General features: G+C 40.2%; 1 protein-coding gene across 10 annotated transcripts in view; it reads left to right on the top strand.

The window, feature by feature from the left end:
• Positions 1-18371, top strand: part of tenm3 (teneurin transmembrane protein 3) — a 451194-nt gene that overhangs the window by 378339 nt on the left and 54484 nt on the right. For all 10 annotated transcript variants that reach the window (XM_057842847.1, XM_057842853.1, XM_057842852.1 and 7 more), the window contains 10 exons: positions 155-262; positions 9809-9963; positions 12339-12440; positions 12569-12742; positions 12941-13000; positions 13230-13392; positions 15255-15393; positions 15474-15579; positions 16683-16825; positions 17076-17254. In XM_057842847.1, coding sequence (XP_057698830.1) covers positions 155-262; positions 9809-9963; positions 12339-12440; positions 12569-12742; positions 12941-13000; positions 13230-13392; positions 15255-15393; positions 15474-15579; positions 16683-16825; positions 17076-17254 — 1329 coding nt within the window. The remainder of the gene's footprint in view (positions 1-154; positions 263-9808; positions 9964-12338; positions 12441-12568; positions 12743-12940; positions 13001-13229; positions 13393-15254; positions 15394-15473; positions 15580-16682; positions 16826-17075; positions 17255-18371) is intronic.

The following is an 18371-nucleotide window of genomic DNA, read 5'->3' as shown; positions in this document are numbered from 1 at the left end:
ACTGACTGGTGACTAGGTTAGGGTATGGTCTGCCTTTTGCCCAAAGTCAGCTGGGATAGGCTAAAGTGCCCCGTGATCCTGAACAAGATGAGTTAAAAATGAATGAACAATAAAATGTCATTACAGTATTTACCTGTAATTTGTTCATGTTAAGGTAATGGGGAGGTTGTAGCTGGCACTGGTGAACAATGTCCACCATTCGATGAAGCACGGTGTGGAGATGGAAGAAAAGCTACAGAAGCTCAGTTACTGGGACCTAAAGGTAAGCACACATTCTATTAAGCTAGACTCATACTGCAGGTCTTAATGTACAATTCTGATTTTTTGTTATGTCTAGTTTTTTTTACGTGCCCGCTTAGACTGCCCCTGTCCATTGAGCACGTTCAAGTATTACGCAGGCGCACTAACTCGCTGAGCAAACTGACCCGCATGCGCAGAAGCATCAAAACAAAAGACTACACATGCTGGCTCTGCATCATTCTAGGGTGATCGTATTTTGATTTCCAAAAAGAGGACACAAAAAAACGGACATAAATGATCCTTGTTTAAACTTATATTCAAAGTTTATACGGATAGATAGAACGCATGCATCATATGTGTGTGTGCCGTGCTTGCACACACACACATACAGTCAGTTTGCCCCGACTCTTGGCCATGCAAGCAATATTGAAATACAGTACCGCTCATTTACCACACTGAAAGAAAATTGAGCATTTTCAGGCTTGACCCCCCATTTTATTTTTTTATGACTGTTGTCAAGTCCGTCTCTTTCCAAAAAGACGAGTTCAGGCTAGGCGCTAATGTACAGCTCCATCGTTGCCGTCCTCCATGCCTCTCACTCTTTGCTGACGTAATTGCTGCATGAACTCCGATTTGTTCGGACCGCTGCCACATTCTGGAAAAATGTGGCCCAGATCGAATTTAAACCACAAACGGAAGTGGTTCAGATCAGATTTGAAATGGTCCACTTCTTTGGGAATTGTCACGTTCAGACCGTCAAGTTAATGCCTCACTCGAGTGGGAAAATCACGAAAAAATCGGATTTGTACCTGCGGTAGGAACCTAGCCTTAGTATAAAAAAAAAAAGAAAATAAGAAATGAATTGAATAATATGTGGAGAAATTCCTTGGAGCCCACAATATGAATGTCTTGATTGTTGCCTACCCACTCTAAGGCTTATCCTCAACCCATTTTATTTTTTATGACTGTTGTCAAACCCGCTCCTACCCCAAAAGCCGTGGTCAAACTAGGCGGTACGGCTAATGCACAGCTGCACCGCTACCGTAGCGCCCTGTCTCTCTCGCTCTTTGCTAATGTAATTGCTGCTGAATTCCGATTCGGGAGACTTGACAGCCCAGACCGCCGCCACATTCTGGAAAAATGTGGCCCAGATTGGGTTTAAACCACATACAAAAGTGACCCAGATCGGATTTGAAATGGTCCACTTCTATGCAACTTGTCACATTCCAACCGCCAAGTTAATGCCTTCGGCGTGAACGCAGCGTATTTGTACTGTCTGTCTGTTTTTAAAGGCCCTGTATACCAGGGGCATCATTAGACCTAATAATATACTGGGGCACAGCGGGGCACTGGCGAGTGATCGGGCAAAAAAAAATTTTTAGCACTCTTTTATGAAAAATCAGAAATAGCACTTTAAACTATACATATTCATATCAGATAATAATTTTTTCTTGTAGATTGTGACCTAAAATTGGTTTATGTTACTTAGGTGGGTTACCTAGCTTACCACTCATTCCTCCTCTCTTATTTATCCTTGCAGCTAGCAAATAACTTTCCAATATCCATTTGCAAGACTAATCCTGTTTGAGTCCAACAGAAATAATAATAATGCATCTTGTTACAGATTACAGGGACTGCAGTAACAAATAAAATGATTGTAAAACAGCTGGAAATTATGATGAGCACACATACAAAATTGTTAGGGGTTCGATCCCAAAGGTAGGCAATCAATTCATACAGATTGGTTCTATTCATTTTGGTAAAATAGCAATAAATAGCATCAATATTGTTACAGTACAAATACCACATATCATACTGACACAATATTCGACAAAGCTCTTCAGGGAGCCTCTCACTAAAATCCCATTTTATTGTCATTGTATTCATAGCCAGTTAGCTAAAAGACAGCAGCTAATCTGCAACTTCAATATGCGACCGGAGTAGTTTACCGCAGTTAACTGCCTGATAGGTAAAGAGTAAAGTTGAACCATTTAAATTCACAATTACGCGACCAAACAAATATCAATACAGAAGTAAAGATGAACAACAAGGATGTACAGTTTATCTGGCACTAACCTGTAAAGAAAGTGGGAAAAAGTAATTTGCACTGTCGACTGTATGCTTGGCACACGCACTGTAATATGGATGCTAGATTCACATGTTGTTGGCGAAATCATTTTAAAAATGCTTCTCTACTAGTACTATGGTACTATGGACTGTATGGTTAGCACGCACACTTTAATGATCCATTCACATGTTGTTGAAGAAATCGAAAAACATCATTCTCTATTATACAGTGTCTATTAAAAGTGCCAAACAGGCACTCAACTTGGGATGCATCGTTGGAGCATTGAAATAGGCTACACCTCTTTGTAGCAACCATGTTTTTATCCTACGTTACCACTTTACAATACATCAGAACGTTTTTCCAACTTTGGTTCTCAGATCTCCTGACACACTTGAACGCATCATATGTCCTGAAGGTGCTGCACGCAAGTATCAACTCATATGCCTACCACAGTCTAAATTACGTGCACAACATATTAAGGAGCCATGTGCAGATTATGTATATGGAGTGGATAGAGTAATATGATCATATTAAATATGCACATTCTCTAGGTCATGATATGTAGACTTAAAACTCCAAAATAAGTACTTATTTATATTTTTTAACCGGGGAAACTTATACTGGGGCACGTTCCCAAGTGAAATATGTCTGGCGCTGTCCATGCTGTAAACTCATACATGTATAAACTCAAGTGTTTATATCATTCAGACCACACATGGACATCGGCAGTGTGTTTGTCAGTGGGCAAGTGTCTTTATATAGACAAAGTAAAAGACCTCATGTATTGATTGTTTGATGTGGAGTGTCACAAGTGGAACCACTACTGGCAAGCCGAATTAACAGCTTTCGCACAAGCATACAGAGTGGATGCAATAAGACAGAAGAAAAGATATTTTTTAAGCACTCACATTCACACACAAATCACTTGACGCCTCGGGGACCCATGCAATGCTTCGATAAGCGCATGTTTCGTTATTTAAACCACAATTACTCACAGTATTACATACTGGAGTAAACCACAACGACTGGAGGCCTATGCATTTTGTATTTTTATGGCGAAGGAGGCGAATTGACTTCACGCTGTTTGAGAAGCAGGAAGGTCATATTTAATGTCTGAGACCAAAAATTCAGGGGAGCTCGTCGGAAATAACGGTACCAGACACGGGTGTCACTAGACCTAATACAATACTGGGGCACAGCAGGGCACTGGCAAGCGAGCAAATTCTTTTTTTAGCGCTTATCTATCATAAAATGTCAGAAATAGCGCTTCAAACAATGTATAATCAAACTCAAAATACAGTGCCTTGCAAAAGTATTCGGCCCCCTTGAACCTTGCAACCTTTCGCCACATTTCAGGCTTCAAACATAAAGATATAAAATTTTAATTTTTTTTCAAGAATCAACAACAAGTGGGACACAATCGTGAAGTGGAACAACATTTATTGGATAATTTAAACTTTTTTAACAAATGAAAAACTGAAAAGTGGGGCGTGCAATATTATTCGGCCCCCTTGCGTTAATACTTTGTAGCGCCACCTTTTGCTCCAATTACAGCTGCAAGTCGCTTGGGGTATGTTTCTATCAGTTTTGCACATCGAGAGACTGACATTCTTGCCCATTCTTCCTTGCAAAACAGCTCGAGCTCAGTGAGGTTGGATGGAGAGTTTTTGTCTTCAGCTCTTTCCACAGATTCTCGATTGGATTCAGGTCTGGACTTTGACCTGGCCATTCTAACACCTGGATACGTTAATTTTTTGAACCATTCCATTGTAGATTTGGCTTTATGTTTTGGATCATTGTCCTGTTGGAAGATAAATCTCCGTCCCAGTCTCAGGTCTTGTGCAGATACCAACAGGTTTTCTTCCAGAATGTTCCTGTATTTGGCTGCATCCATCTTCCCGTCAATTTTAACCATCTTCCCTGTCCCTGCTGAAGAAAAGCAGGCCCAAACCATGATGCTGCCACCACCATGTTTGACGGTGGGGATGGTGTGTTCAGGGTGAAGAGCTGTGTTGCTTTTACGCCAAACATATCGTTTTGCATTGTGGCCAAAAAGTTCAATTTTGGTTTCATCTGACCGGAGCACCTTCTTCCACATGTTTGGTGTGTCTCCCAGGTGGCTTGTGGCAAACTTTAAACGAGACTTTTTATGGATATCTTTGAGAAATGGCTTTCTTCTTGCCATTCTTCCATAAAGGCCAGATTTGTGCAGTGTACGACTGATTGTTGTCCTATGGCAGGGGTCGGCAACCTATGACACGCGTGTCAGCACTGGCACGCGAAGGGTTAACCAGTGACACGCGAGCGCATGGCAAAAAAACAAGAAAAAAGCGCCTTTTTACCTGAAATTCAGACATTTTCTGTTGCGCACCCTGTTATTTAAGCCACACACACATCCAAGGGAATTCCAGTGTAAAGCGACATGGGATTTACGTCAGTGCTTTCACGTATAAAAAGATGTCCCGCGAATGGAGCGGGTTGGACGCTTTCACAGACTTGTCCCGTATTGCCCACTGGCGCTCTCTATGCGGGAAGGGCCGCTGGCGCGAGTTTATAACCTCTGAGATCACGTCATTTTTGGTAGGCATCGGCTGTCACAATGTTGGTCATATCGTGTTTTATTCCAGAGTCAGCGTTCCCAACGTCGTAACTGCAGCCAATTCAATCTCATCAAGACTGTATTTAAGAGTGTTATTCCCCCACCAAGATCTGCACCTGCGGCTCCACCCGGGCTGGTATGGGGCTAGATCAGTCTTCTAGCCCGCGCCTTCCTTGGGCACCACGAGAGCAAGCCTCTCTCTCCCCGGGGAAAGGCTCGCTCCTCGCGGCTCCACCCGGGCCCGCGCCCGAGCCTTTCGTGCGCACCGCAAGAGCCAGCCTCCCGGGGGCCGCGGCGGCTCCACCCTGGCCCGTGCCTCTCCCCGGGGAGAACAAGTGTCAAACGTCATTATGAGACAAAACATGAAAATTCATTAAAGGATGAGTCTGACAAGGCAGCGACATTAAAACGTGCATTGTCCAGGTACAGTAAACAAACACACCCTGAAAGCCTTTGTCACTGCTAAAAACACCGCCACCGAAGCAAGCTATCACTTTGCTCACTGCATTGCAAAGCAAGGAAAACCTGATGAAAAAAAGAAAAACTGATGGCGAATATATCAAAGAGGCGATCTTGTCAAGCTCAGAGGTTTTGGTTGATGGCTTGACTAACAAAGAGACACTCAAAAAAAAAAAGGATAAGCAACTAAAAGTCACAAAGTACAACCCTGAAATCAAAGCTGAGCCAAGGAAAACAAGGCCAGGGCTCACATTAAAGTAGGCATCTTTTAACTTTGTAATATAAAACAATATCTAAAATGCTGCATATAATTTACTGTTTAAGTTGATAGTGAACAACTAGCTAGTGAACTGTTGCACTTATTTTCAAGTTTTGACATTTTCTATAATATGCATTTATTTTTTAGTTAATTGAAAAAGAATGGTAGTTATACGATTTCAATATATGTTCATGTTGTTTTCTTTGTGGTAAAATTACAGCTCTGTTGGATATAAAAAATTGGATGTGCGTCATTAATCTCGGTGTGGCACACTGATTGACAAGAAAATTTGAAAGTGGCACTACACACCAAAAGGTTGCTGACCCCTGTCCTATGGACAGACTCTCCCACCTCAGCTGTAGATCTCTGCAGTTCATCCAGAGTGATCATGGGCCTCTTGGCTGCATCTCTGATCAGTTTTCTCCTTGTTTGAGAAGAAAGTTTGGAAGGACGGCCGGGTCTTGGTAGATTTGCAGTGGTCTGATGCTCCTTCCATTTCAATATGATGGCTTGCACAGTGCTCCTTGAGATGTTTAAAGCTTGGGAAATCTTTTTGTATCCAAATCCGGCTTTAAACTTCTCCACAACAGTATCTCGGCCCTGCCTGGTGTGTTCCTTGGTTTTCATAATGCTCTCTGCACTTTAAACAGAACCCTGAGACTATCACAGAGCAGGTGCATTTATACGGAGACTTGATTACACACATTTGGATTCTATTTATCATCATCGGTCATTTAGGACAACATTGGATCATTCAGAGATCCTTACTGAACTTGTGGAGTGAGTTTGCTGCACTGAAAGTAAAGGGGCCGAATAATATTGCACGCCCCACTTTTTAGTTTTTTATTTGTTAAAAAAGTTTAAATTATCCAATAAATGTTGTTCCACTTCACGATTATGTCCCACTTGTTGTTGATTCTTGACAAAAAAATTAAATTTCATATCTTTATGTTTGAAGCCTGAAATGTGGCGAAATGTTGCAAGATTCAAGGGGGCCGAATACTTTTGCAAGGCACTGTACATGTTTCTGTTAAAAAGTGACTTTTTGTGTGTGTGTCGGGGGGGAGGGGCTTCAGCTATCAGTATTCAAATCAAAATTGGGACATCCCTTGTTGATAGTCAATTCACCTCGTCTCATGCTCACTAACTTCAATCTTCCTTCACCTCTTCCTACTTTCTGTTGCTCTACTTTGTCTGGACAGAAATGGGTATATATCACTGTAACTCTTATGCATTTAATCAGAGTTTCTCATCTGGGAGTCTGTGACCTAAAAGTGGTTAATGTTGTCTAGGTGGGTTACCTGGCTTACCTCTCGCATTCGTCCTTGCTGTGAGCTAATAACGTTCTTATATCCATTTGCAAGAGTAATGCTGTTTGAGTCAAATAAAATAAGAAACAAGACATCTTTTCACAGATTACACGGACTGCAGTAACAACATGCTTGTAAAACAGCTGGAAAATTATGATGACCATACATATAAAATTGTTAGAGTTATATCTCAGAGATTCATACAGATTGATTCTTTTCATTTTGGTCGTATAAAAAATAGCAATAAATAGCATCAGTATTGATACAGTTCAAATGCCACATATCATATGAACACAATATTAAACAAAGCTCTTGAGTGAAAGCCTTTCACTCAAATCACATTTTATTGTCATTGTATTCATAGTCAGTTAGCTAGAAGACAGCAGCTAATCTGCTGCTTCAATTTGCGACCAGGGTAGTTTTGCGCAGTTAACTGCTTGATACGTCAAGAGTAATGTTGATCCATTCCATTTCATTTCACATTTCCTGGGACTAAGTGACCAAACAAACATCAACACAGGGGTAAAAACGAACAACAAGGGTGGGCAGTTTACCTGGCACTAACCTGTAAAGCAGGTGGAAAGATATAATTTGCAGTGTCGTCTGTATGATTGGCACACACACTGTAATACTGATGCTGGATTCACGTGTTGTTATAGAAATCGAAGAAAATGGTTCTCTATTAGTACATGGTGTCTATAAAAAGCGCCAAACAGTGACTCAACTTCCTATGTATCATTGGAGTATTAAAATAGGCTACTGTCCTTTGTAGCAATCATGTTTTAATCCCACATTACGACTTTACAACACACCAAAACGATTTTCCAACTTTCCCGATAAAAATGAATGCAGATTTCCCAAAGGTGCATCGTGGAAGTGTCAACTCATATGCCTACAGTGCTGACCAAAAGTATTGGCACTCCTGCAATTTTGTCAGATAATGCTCAATTTCTCCCAGAAAATGATTGCAATTACAAATGCTTTGGTAGTAATATCTTCATTTATTTTGCTTGCAAAGAAAAAACACAAAAGAGAATGAAAAAATTTTAAATCATGGTCATTTCACACAAAACTCCAAAAATCGGCCAGACAAAAGTGTTGGCACCCTTTGAAAAATCGTGTGATGCTTCTCTAATTTGTGTAATTAACAGCACCTGTTACTTACCTGTGGCACATAACAGGTGGTGGCAATAACTAAATCACACTTGCAGCCAGTTAAAATGGATTAAAGTTGACTCAACCTCTGTCCTGTGTCCTTGTGCGTATCACATTGAGCATGGAGAAAAGAAAGAAGACCAAAGAACTGTCTGAGGATTTGAGAAGCAAAATTGTGAGGAAGCATGGGCAATCTCAAGGCTACAAGTCCATCTCTAAAGACCTCAATGTTCCTTAGTCTACCGTGCGCAGTGTCATCAATAAGTGTAATGCCCATGGCACTGTTGCTAACCTCCCTAGATGTGGATGGAAAAGAAAAATTGACGAGGTTTTTCAACGAAAGATTGTGTGGATGGTGGATAAATACCCTCGACTAACATCCAAACAAGTTCAAGCTGTCCTATAGTCCGAGGGTATGACAGTGTCAACCCGTACTATCCGTCGGCATCTGAATGAAAAGGGACTTTATGGTAGGATACCCAGGAAGACCCCACTTATGACCCAGAGACATAGAAAAGCCATGCTGGAGTTTGCCAAAACTTACCTGAGAAAGCCAAAAACTGTTTTGGAAAAATGTTCTCTGGTCGTATGAGACAAAAGTAGAGCTTTTTGGAAAAAGGCATCAATATAGAGTTTACAGGAAAAAAAAACGAGGTATTCAAAGAAAAGAACACGGTCCCTACAGTTAAACATGGCGGAGGTTCCCTGATGTTTTGGGGTTACTTTGCTCCCAATAGCACTGGACTGCTTGACCATGTGGATGGCATTGTGAAGTCTGAAGGCTACCAAAAAATGTGCAGCATAATGTAGGGCCCAGTGTGAGAAAGCTGGGTCTCCCTTAGAGGTTATGGGTCTTCCAGCAGAACAATGACCCCAAACGCACTTCAAAAAGCACTAGAAATTGGTTCAAGAGAAAGCACTGGAGACTTCTAAAGTGGCCAGCATTGATTCCAAACCTGAATCCCATAGAACACCTGTGGAGAGATCTGAAAATGACAGTTTGTAGAAGGCACCCTTCAAATGTCAGAGACCTGGAGCAGTTGGCCAAAGAAGAATTGTCTAAAATTCCAGCAGAGCATTATAAGAAACTCATTGAAACAAGTGGTTGTTCGCAGTTATTTTATCTAAAGGTTGTGCTACCAAGTATTAGGCAAAGGGTGCCAATACTTTTGTCTGGCCCATTTTTGAAGTTTTGTGTAAAATGATAATAATTTTAAAAAATATATAATTCTGTTTTGTGTTTTTTCATTGCAAGCAAAATAAATGAAGATATTACTACCAAAGCATTTGTAATTGCAATCATTTCCTGGGAGAAATTGAGTTATGTGACAGAATCGCAGGGGTGCCAATACTTTTGGCCAGCACTGCATCACAGCCAAAGTTACGTGCATAAATTACCACATTAAGAAGCTGTGTGTTGATTGTTTACAGGAAATGAATAGTGTATTATGATATATATTAAATAGGGCGTCTTCTGTAGAACATGCTATGCAGACTTCAAAACAGTTTTGTTTTGTTTTGTTTTTTATTGGCAAAATGTATGTTGGAGCACTGCAGCACAATACTGAGGCAGGTGCCCTAGTGGAATAAGTCTAGCGACGCCCGTTGTAACAGCTTAAGTGGTTTACATATAGGAACATTTTTTTAGATGAGGACCACAAAATTAGATTTAGTTTTCTGTGCTTTGCTGATGTGTTTGTTTTTCCTACTCTATGCAGGGATTGCAGTTGACAAAAATGGTTTGATCTACTTTGTGGATGGGACGATGATCAGAAAAGTGGACCGCAATGGTATCATTTCCACAGTCCTGGGAAGCAATGACTTAACCTCTGCCCGCCCTCTGACCTGTGATAACAGCATGCACATAAGACAGGTGACAAAGTGTTGTAACTACCAATTGTAGTTCTTTGTTATCCCAAAACCCGAAAGTGTAATTTCTACCTTGGACTGTAAATGTTATGGACTCAGGTTTGAAGAAGAGATGCTTGGGCTAATTCCTGACATTCATTCACATTCACTAACACCATACAGGTGCCACTGGTACATACGGTGGGGCTGATTGCTCCTAGTTTGGGATCTGTCAGTAAGGGGGAGGTGAGAGTAGGCCTACGCACTACTGTGATGACAAGGCTTCCAGGTTCCATATTTTTATAATGGCTAAAATAAAATAAAAAGCGCAAATCGTTCCAAAACTGAAAAAGCATTCTTAAACTTGTGCAAAAATATCTACTCACTCAGTGTTTCAATGACTCCAGCCTCGGGCTATGGCAAAATATTAATGTACATTTCCTTATTTGAAAATATAAATTAAATACACTTCAAAACTTTTGTTAGTGACACTACATTTGATTGTTCCCACTCTGCACATTCACCATAATTTTCCTAGTAGTGATCAATGCTGACCTTCTTCGTCCGTTTTGGTTTGTCTTCTTTTTTCCAGCTGTCGGTTGCTGGTGTAGGCACATTACCTCTAGCACCCCCTGGATTTGAGGAGGACTAACTCCAACATGATATATATATATATATTTTTTAACTCAAACTGCACCAAACCCTGATGCCTGTACCGTAACGGTATAGGACAAGCGTCAGCAACCCGCGGCTCCAGAGCCGCATACGGCTCTTTTATCCCTCTGATGTGGCTCGGATTTAAAATATATTGATTAAAACATATTGTGCATCAGTTATAAAATAAATTGATTAAAACATTTAGATTCACTGTAGTGAGCAGAGCAAATCAGGCTCATTTTCTCTGTAAATAGAACACACACGCAGATGATTTATTCACCAACTATGTAAAGTCATGGTGCTGAATTCCGAGCAGTGCTGTTTTCGGCAACCATTTTAATGTTTGTCTTAGTCTTTTGGACGGAAATACTTATTAGTCATATTTTAGTCATTTCAAAACGTGTTTGTCTTCGTCTAGTTTTAGTCAACGAAAACTCGGACAAATTTTGTCTAGTTTTAGTTGAACATTCTCAAAATGTTTTCGTCTATAAACTTCAAAAGTTTACTCCATGAATAAATTAAAGATCTCCAAAAAGTTCGAATGAACATGACAGATGAGCACATAACTATAGTCTACAAGGACATCACCATCGTCATAATGATAATACACCACAACACAGAAAACAGCACAACATTATTTGCAATTAATTAAACTCACCTGGACGCCACGAACTTTATGTAAAATGTATTTCAAGAGTTTAAGAAGACACCGAGTCACTGCGCTAAATGCTAATTCTAACGCGAACGCTATGCTAATATTACAAGGTAGTTTAGAGTGTGATGATCACTCAGCACAGACCGTTTAAGGCTAAAGCAACATGGCGTAGCCAAGAAAAGAAAACAAATCTTATCAAGCAGCACCTGACACGTTTCACAAAAGGAGCCTGGAATGGGCACAAGCCTATGCCTGTGTGTGGGGCAAGGATGGGTGGGGGTGCAGCACGTCACATGAGTGACACGACCAAACACTGCTAAATGCGTTCTAACTACACATACAATAAGAAAATATCAGACGTTGTAAATTTATGACACTGAATTTTGATCTCGTTCTTGTGTCGTCAGACGACAACTGGCTTCTATCTCGTTATGTTTTAGTCTGCCAAGACACGTTTTCAGCACGTCATCTTGACGTCATTGTCATGAAAAATGTGTTCGTTGACAAAATATTTTCGTTATTGTCATCGTAAAACAACACTGCTTCCGAGTGACACCGTAACTTTACATAGTTGAAATAATGACATCCGTTAGTGTTCTGTGAATAAAGGTGTATCAAAAGTGAGGGTGTCTACTTCCCGACCCCTGGGCTAACATCTTAATTTGAGATGGCAAAAAGTGTATGCGGCTCCGTGGAAACCAGGTCGAAAGGGCGCTTTAGGTGTTAAGAGTTTTCAAACCCTGTTATAAGACATATACCATTACACTCTTACTAGGAACAGCTGTAGACTATGCCCAGTGGATCTCTGACTCAAATCATAGAGCTGATACATGTAAAACTGCTCACATTAGTCACATTCTTTTTTACGCTCCGTGGGAGATACAGTATATAGAGCACCTGGGAGAAAACTCACGCAGGCACAGTGAGAACTTGCAAACTCCTTGTTTTTGCTTCAGAAATTGACAGTTGGTGACACTACCCCAGTGTGCTGCCTGAACAATAATTCTATAAATACATCTAGAACATGTCTCAAAAACATTATAGTTTGTCTGACATTAAACTTTCCACCTTGATACATCTACATCTAGGTTCGTTTGGAATGGCCCACTGATCTAGCGATTAGTCCCATGGACAACTCCATCTATGTTTTGGACAACAATATTGTGCTGCAGATCACTGAAAATAGAGAGGTACTGTTTTCATGTGCAGTCGTAATATTTTGTGATATATTGTGTCGTGTCTTCTCTTTTCACTATTCAGCTAAATATTAAACAAACATTATTCATTTGAGGAACACTGTGTGTGTGTGTGTGCTTAGGTTCGTATAGTGGCAGGGCGTCCCATGCACTGCCAAGTACCTGGTATTGAATACACGATGGGAAAGAGAGCAGTTCAGACCATGCTAGAGGGAGCAACAGCCATTACCTTGTCCTACAATGGCATTCTCTACATCACAGAGACAGACGAGAAAAAAATTCATCGCATTCGACAGGTAATCATTCACACTTTTTGTGTGTGTTTGTATGGTGTCATATATGTGTGTGCTTGTCTGTCATGAAATGCAAAAGGTGAAATTGGACACATTCATTGTCTTGGTATTTTCAGGTGTGCTAAGTTACTGAGAGATTATTCATGCCCATACACACACACACGCACATGCGCCACCCACTATGTAACTGCTTGTTCCTAGGTGTCAACTGATGGAGAAATTACTTACCTTGCCGGCGCACCATCTGATTGTGACTGCAAGGTACTAAAAGACTCTTTCTTTATATAAACGTGATTGTTTATACAGCGTGAAGGGAAATAACTGCAATGTTCTTGTTCATTTGAGTATTTGAGTAAGACCGCATTTCTTTTTAAAAAATACAATGATTGCATGCCCACTTGCAAGTGCCAATCATGTACTGTACATGTAAGGTCTAATCATACAAAAGTAAAGTTCACAGTCTCACTTTCTTCCCATTTATGTTCTGCAGAATGATGCCAATTGTGACTGTTACCAAACAGGGGATGGTTATGCTAAAGATGCAAGACTTAACTGCCCTTCCTCTTTGGTCGTTTCTCCGGACGGGACCCTGTATGTTGCAGACCTAGGAAATATCCGCATTCGAGCAATCCGCCGCAATCAACCACTTACCGGTATGTAGTTTTAGTGTTTAAATTGGTAGCGAGACAATCATAGTTCATCTTTAGCTGGTTCCAATTACATAAAATGTTGATATTACAAGTGTTTGGAATAGAGGTTGACCAATATATCGGGTCGAAATATGGACTTTTTTTTTCAACATCGGCCATCAACAAACAAAGAAATAAGCCGATAAAAAAGGATTTTGATCAGGCATCTGTGTGGGCAACTGTGGCCGCCACTGACTGACGGTAGGACCCCGAAAGGACCCTGCAGCAGCTTGACGGCAGGCTGCTACAGGATAGGGGTGTGCCATCTTAGGTACCCCACGATTCGATTCGATTACGATTCAGGGTGCTATGATTCGATTACTGAACGATGATCACGGTTATCACAATTATCACGATTATCGGTGCATCGTACATTACTAATTAATAAAGTAGCCGAACAAATGTATGTCCATTATTTATCTAAATTATCCTAATTATTCAACAGGAACGATGGAAACATGCCTATACAACATAAAGCTGCCCTTAAGCTGCTTTTTTATTTATTTATTATTTTACAAAAAAGTGCAAAAACATTAACGTATTAAAGGCAGTACTTATTTCTCTCAACAATACAATGAAATTTACACAAGAGGAATGAATTTTCTTTAGAAATAAGACTTCTTTTAACCGATATACTGTTTTTACAGATTTCTAGACTATTTTGCATGTTTGTAGTGTTACCGCTGTATGTAATCATGGTTGTACTCATTCTGCATATGAAATACACGTTAGCGAATTAGCTTAGCACTCGGCGCTAACTGTTAACATCTCAAAAACAATAACAATAAAGGCTAAACAGTACAAGAGGGTTTGTGTACTCACCTCTTAGATGCACACGGGTCTTAGCAACACACTCAGGACATTTTTCAATGGACATGACTTGAAACTACTGCTGGACATATGAAAGAAAAGGAGCAATCCTCTATCCCTCTTTCCCTCTCGCTCTAAAAAAAATAACTTGCGCACAGAAGCGCAACCGCCAGGTCCCTGGCACCCCCTGCCTGTCTCATACACAAATTTATTTTCCAGTCTTTTGAAAAGGAGTAAATCTCTCGCTCAGTAACTGGCAGCATCCATCATAACGTTGTGTGTGTGTCCGTTAAAGATGCACGGGCTGCAGACGTGTCTTGAATTTCGTTCCGCTACGAGCGGCTGTCAGAAAGTTATTAAGGAAAATCATAGTTTTTGATCCTTTATGAATCGTAATGTAATTGTCACATGTCAAATCGCGATGCATCTTATAATTTTGGGGGGGAACTTCCATACTACAAGAAGCTGCAGACTTGCCTGTTTTGTAAATATTGTAAAGTTGTTTTTTATCTTGCATTAGATAATGTGCAATGTTGATTGAGCCTTTTAAGGTGTTTATTGAGTTATCCTTACATTCATAGCGTTTCCGTGGCATTCACGTTAACTATTAGCATTAGAATGGCGAGCATCCTCTAACTTTCCCTTGCTTACATCTCATCAAGTGCTGTGTTCGTTGGTTTGGTAGCACGAGACCGAGTTAGTCCTAATCCTAATCCATACATCTCAGGTCATCATTGTAAATTTGAAGCTGTTGAAGCAATTTTTTAAAAATGGCCTTTCATAATACATGCTTTAAAAAAAGTGTATCGGTCTCTAATATCGGTTTACATAATCGGCTTTGGATATCGGCAATTGGCTGAAATCTTTTTTAGATATCAGCATCAGTATTCGAAAATTCCATATCGGTCAACCACTAGTTTGGAACACACACTTTTATATGACCCATTTAATGTTGATCATCAACCGATGCCTCTTAATTACCGTTAAGTGTTCGAAACGCAATTGTGTGTCCTCAGGCTCCTTGGCATCTGGTCCCGGTTACTATGAAGTGGCCTCTCCAGCCGCCCAGGAGCTCTATGTGTTTGACTTAAATGGAACTCACCAATCCACAGTATCCCTGGTCACTGGAGACTATAAATATAATTTTAGCTACAGGTTGGTGTGGGTAATAAGATTTGTAAGCTTTTGCTCCCTATCCCCCTGCCAGTCTAATAATTTAACATTTTTTCTTACAGCAATGAAGAGGATTTGACAGCGGTGACTGACAGCAGCGGTAACACCCTCCGTATCCGTAGGGATACGAACAGGATGCCTGTTCGTGTGGTCACCCCAGACAATCAGGTTAAGACCAAATGCAAAGAAAAACTACTGACCTCTGTTTCATATCCGTGGAATATTATATTTGGCTATGGCAGTACTTCTCAAATAGTGGGGCGCACTCCCCCATGGGAGCGCAGAGCAATGCCTAGAGTGGCGCATGTGACCTCGGGGAACATACATTTTTGCTGTACTAGAACAAAGTGTAATTGCACATCCACTTATTGGGTGGCAGAGACGCTCTCATTTTCAGAGTGTGCGGTGTATTTTTAAACCAAAAAAGAGCACACAGCAAAGAGCACTTAAGATATGAAGAGCTAAGATGAGTAAATATGACGAAGTGTATATAGCGTTTGGCTTTGACTTTTAATACAGCGGGAGACGAGGAAAGACCAGTCTGTTTACTGTGTCTAAAGATGTTTGCAGCGGACAGCAGGAAAGCCAAATCAATTAAGACGTCACTTAAAGACATTAGACCCCAATCCCATTGATAAGCCGCTTGATTTTCTCATTTTTCAGCGAAAAGGTGCTGAATAGTATTGCCAACAATCGTCTTGCTTTGTCAGTGTTACATCAGTGAACCAGATAGCGCTGTTAGCATCATATAAGGTGGCATACCATCCCAGATAGCAAAATATAACTGGAGCGGACATGGGCCAGATGTACTGCAAATTTCGGCCCAATTGTCTTTTTGAACAATGGCCTAAAGGCGGTATAAAGTCACTTGCCGGATCAGCAACCAGTTTTGGATCAGAATTGGTCCAAATTAGCAGACCCAATCTGGGCCAGATTTGTATCAAAACCGTTTTCAGTCCACTTTGTTCAATGTACAATACTGTATTGTTTATACTGTTAATGTTAATAAAGTTGTACTTTATCGTAAGTTGATCTATATTTTTTTTCTTTAATATTAAAAATGACAGTGTTATGCAGAGGTCTACTTATAGCGATAATAATTTTATAGACAAATGATACAATTTACAGTTGAACGTTTACATCCTCTGGGGGGAGGTGGGGGGGGGGGCAGAAAATAATTAAGAAGCACTGGGAAATGGAAACTAACAGATTGTAAACAATTTAAACATATGCCGTATTTGACTGTACTGTACCCATGCTTCTATGTGTAGGTCATCTGGCTGACCATCGGAACAAATGGGGGACTGAAGTCTCTCACAGCTCAGGGTCAAGAGATGGTCTTGTTTAGTTACCATGGCAACAGTGGATTGCTCGCAACCAAAAGCATCCAAATTGGTTGGACTACATTCTATGAGTGAGTAGAATCATGATATTTGCATTTTCTAATATGGATTATTTACCACTTAATGGTGGCCATATGGCAAAACAGCATACATTTACTACATGCATTGCTGGTGAGTGTAATTATTTATGTTTTAAACTGCTTCCTCTTGCTGGGTATACTAAAGCTTGCCCAATCCAAATGTTTTATGACCATACGAATTGTATATTATGAGAAATTGTCGGTGTTTTAACACAACCCTTCCTCTTTACTGTACCCATAGTTATGACAGCGAGGGTCGTTTGACTAATGTTACCTTCCCGACCGGCGTGGTTACCAATCTCCACGGCGACATGTCATCAGGCGCCGTTGCTGTGGATATTGAGACGTCAGGGAGGGACGAGGATGTTTCCATAACGACCAACCTGTCATCAATAGACTCATTCTACACTCTGGTGCAGGGTAAGGAGCTTAAATGTGGAGGCTTGGTTCAGTAATTACGGTTTAAATCATGTATATTATTTTATTCATTTCAAATTGTTAATGTATGCCTCTAACAAACGTTATTGGATCAATTTAAATTACCAAAGTTAGCAAGTATTGAGACATTGGTAGAGATGGCCCGATCAATGTGAGCATTGCTTTCAGCTTTTGTATTGAGAGAATTTGGACATGACAATGACAGATTAATACATTATTCACAATAAAGTTGGAGACAACGGCAACAAAATGTTGGCAACTTGGCATTTTATTCAGTGATCTACCCTCCTACAAACACTGCTAAAACTTCTGTATAATCCTCAAATATAGCAGCAAAGTGTATGACTGGAAAGACCATAGATGGGACAAAAATATGTCGATTGATTTTATCGATTATCTGGCATTGAACTAGCGAAATGACGATGTCCAAAGCAAGCTACAGTGGTATGAAAAAGTATCTGAACCTTTTGGAATTTCTCACATTTCTGCATAAAATCACTATCAAATGTGATCTGATCTTTGTCAAAATCACACAGATGAAAAAAACAGTCTCTGCTTTAACGAAAACCACCCAAACATTTATAGATATTTGTATTTCAGTGAGGATAGCATACAAACAATGACAAGTAAATGAACCTTCTACCTAAGGAGACTTAAAGAGCAATTGAAACCAAGTTTTACCAAAAAAATAAAGTCAGCAGCAGTTTTGTAGAGGAGAATGGGCCAAGATTAATCCTGATCGATGTGTCAGACAGATCTGCAGCTACAGGAAGCATCGAGTTGAAGTTATTGCTGCCAAAGGGGCGCCACAAAAATATTAAATGTGATGGTTACTTATTTTTACCCCTTCTGTTATTGTTATTCTGTTAAAATATGAAGACCTATAAATGTTTGGGTGGTTTTAGTTAAAGCAGACACTGTTTTTTCATCCGTGTGATTTTTACAAAGATCACATCACATTTGATAGATAGATAGATAGATAGATAGATAGATAGATAGATAGATAGATAGATAGATAGATAGATAGATAGATAGATAGATAGATAGATAGATAGATAGATAGATAGATAGATAGATAGATAGATAGATAGATAGATAG

Source organism: Corythoichthys intestinalis, chromosome 8 (genome assembly GCF_030265065.1).
Source record: "Corythoichthys intestinalis isolate RoL2023-P3 chromosome 8, ASM3026506v1, whole genome shotgun sequence".
Classification (NCBI taxonomy): Eukaryota; Metazoa; Chordata; class Actinopteri; order Syngnathiformes; family Syngnathidae; genus Corythoichthys; species Corythoichthys intestinalis.
This window is presented reverse-complemented; position numbering and strand designations above follow the sequence as displayed.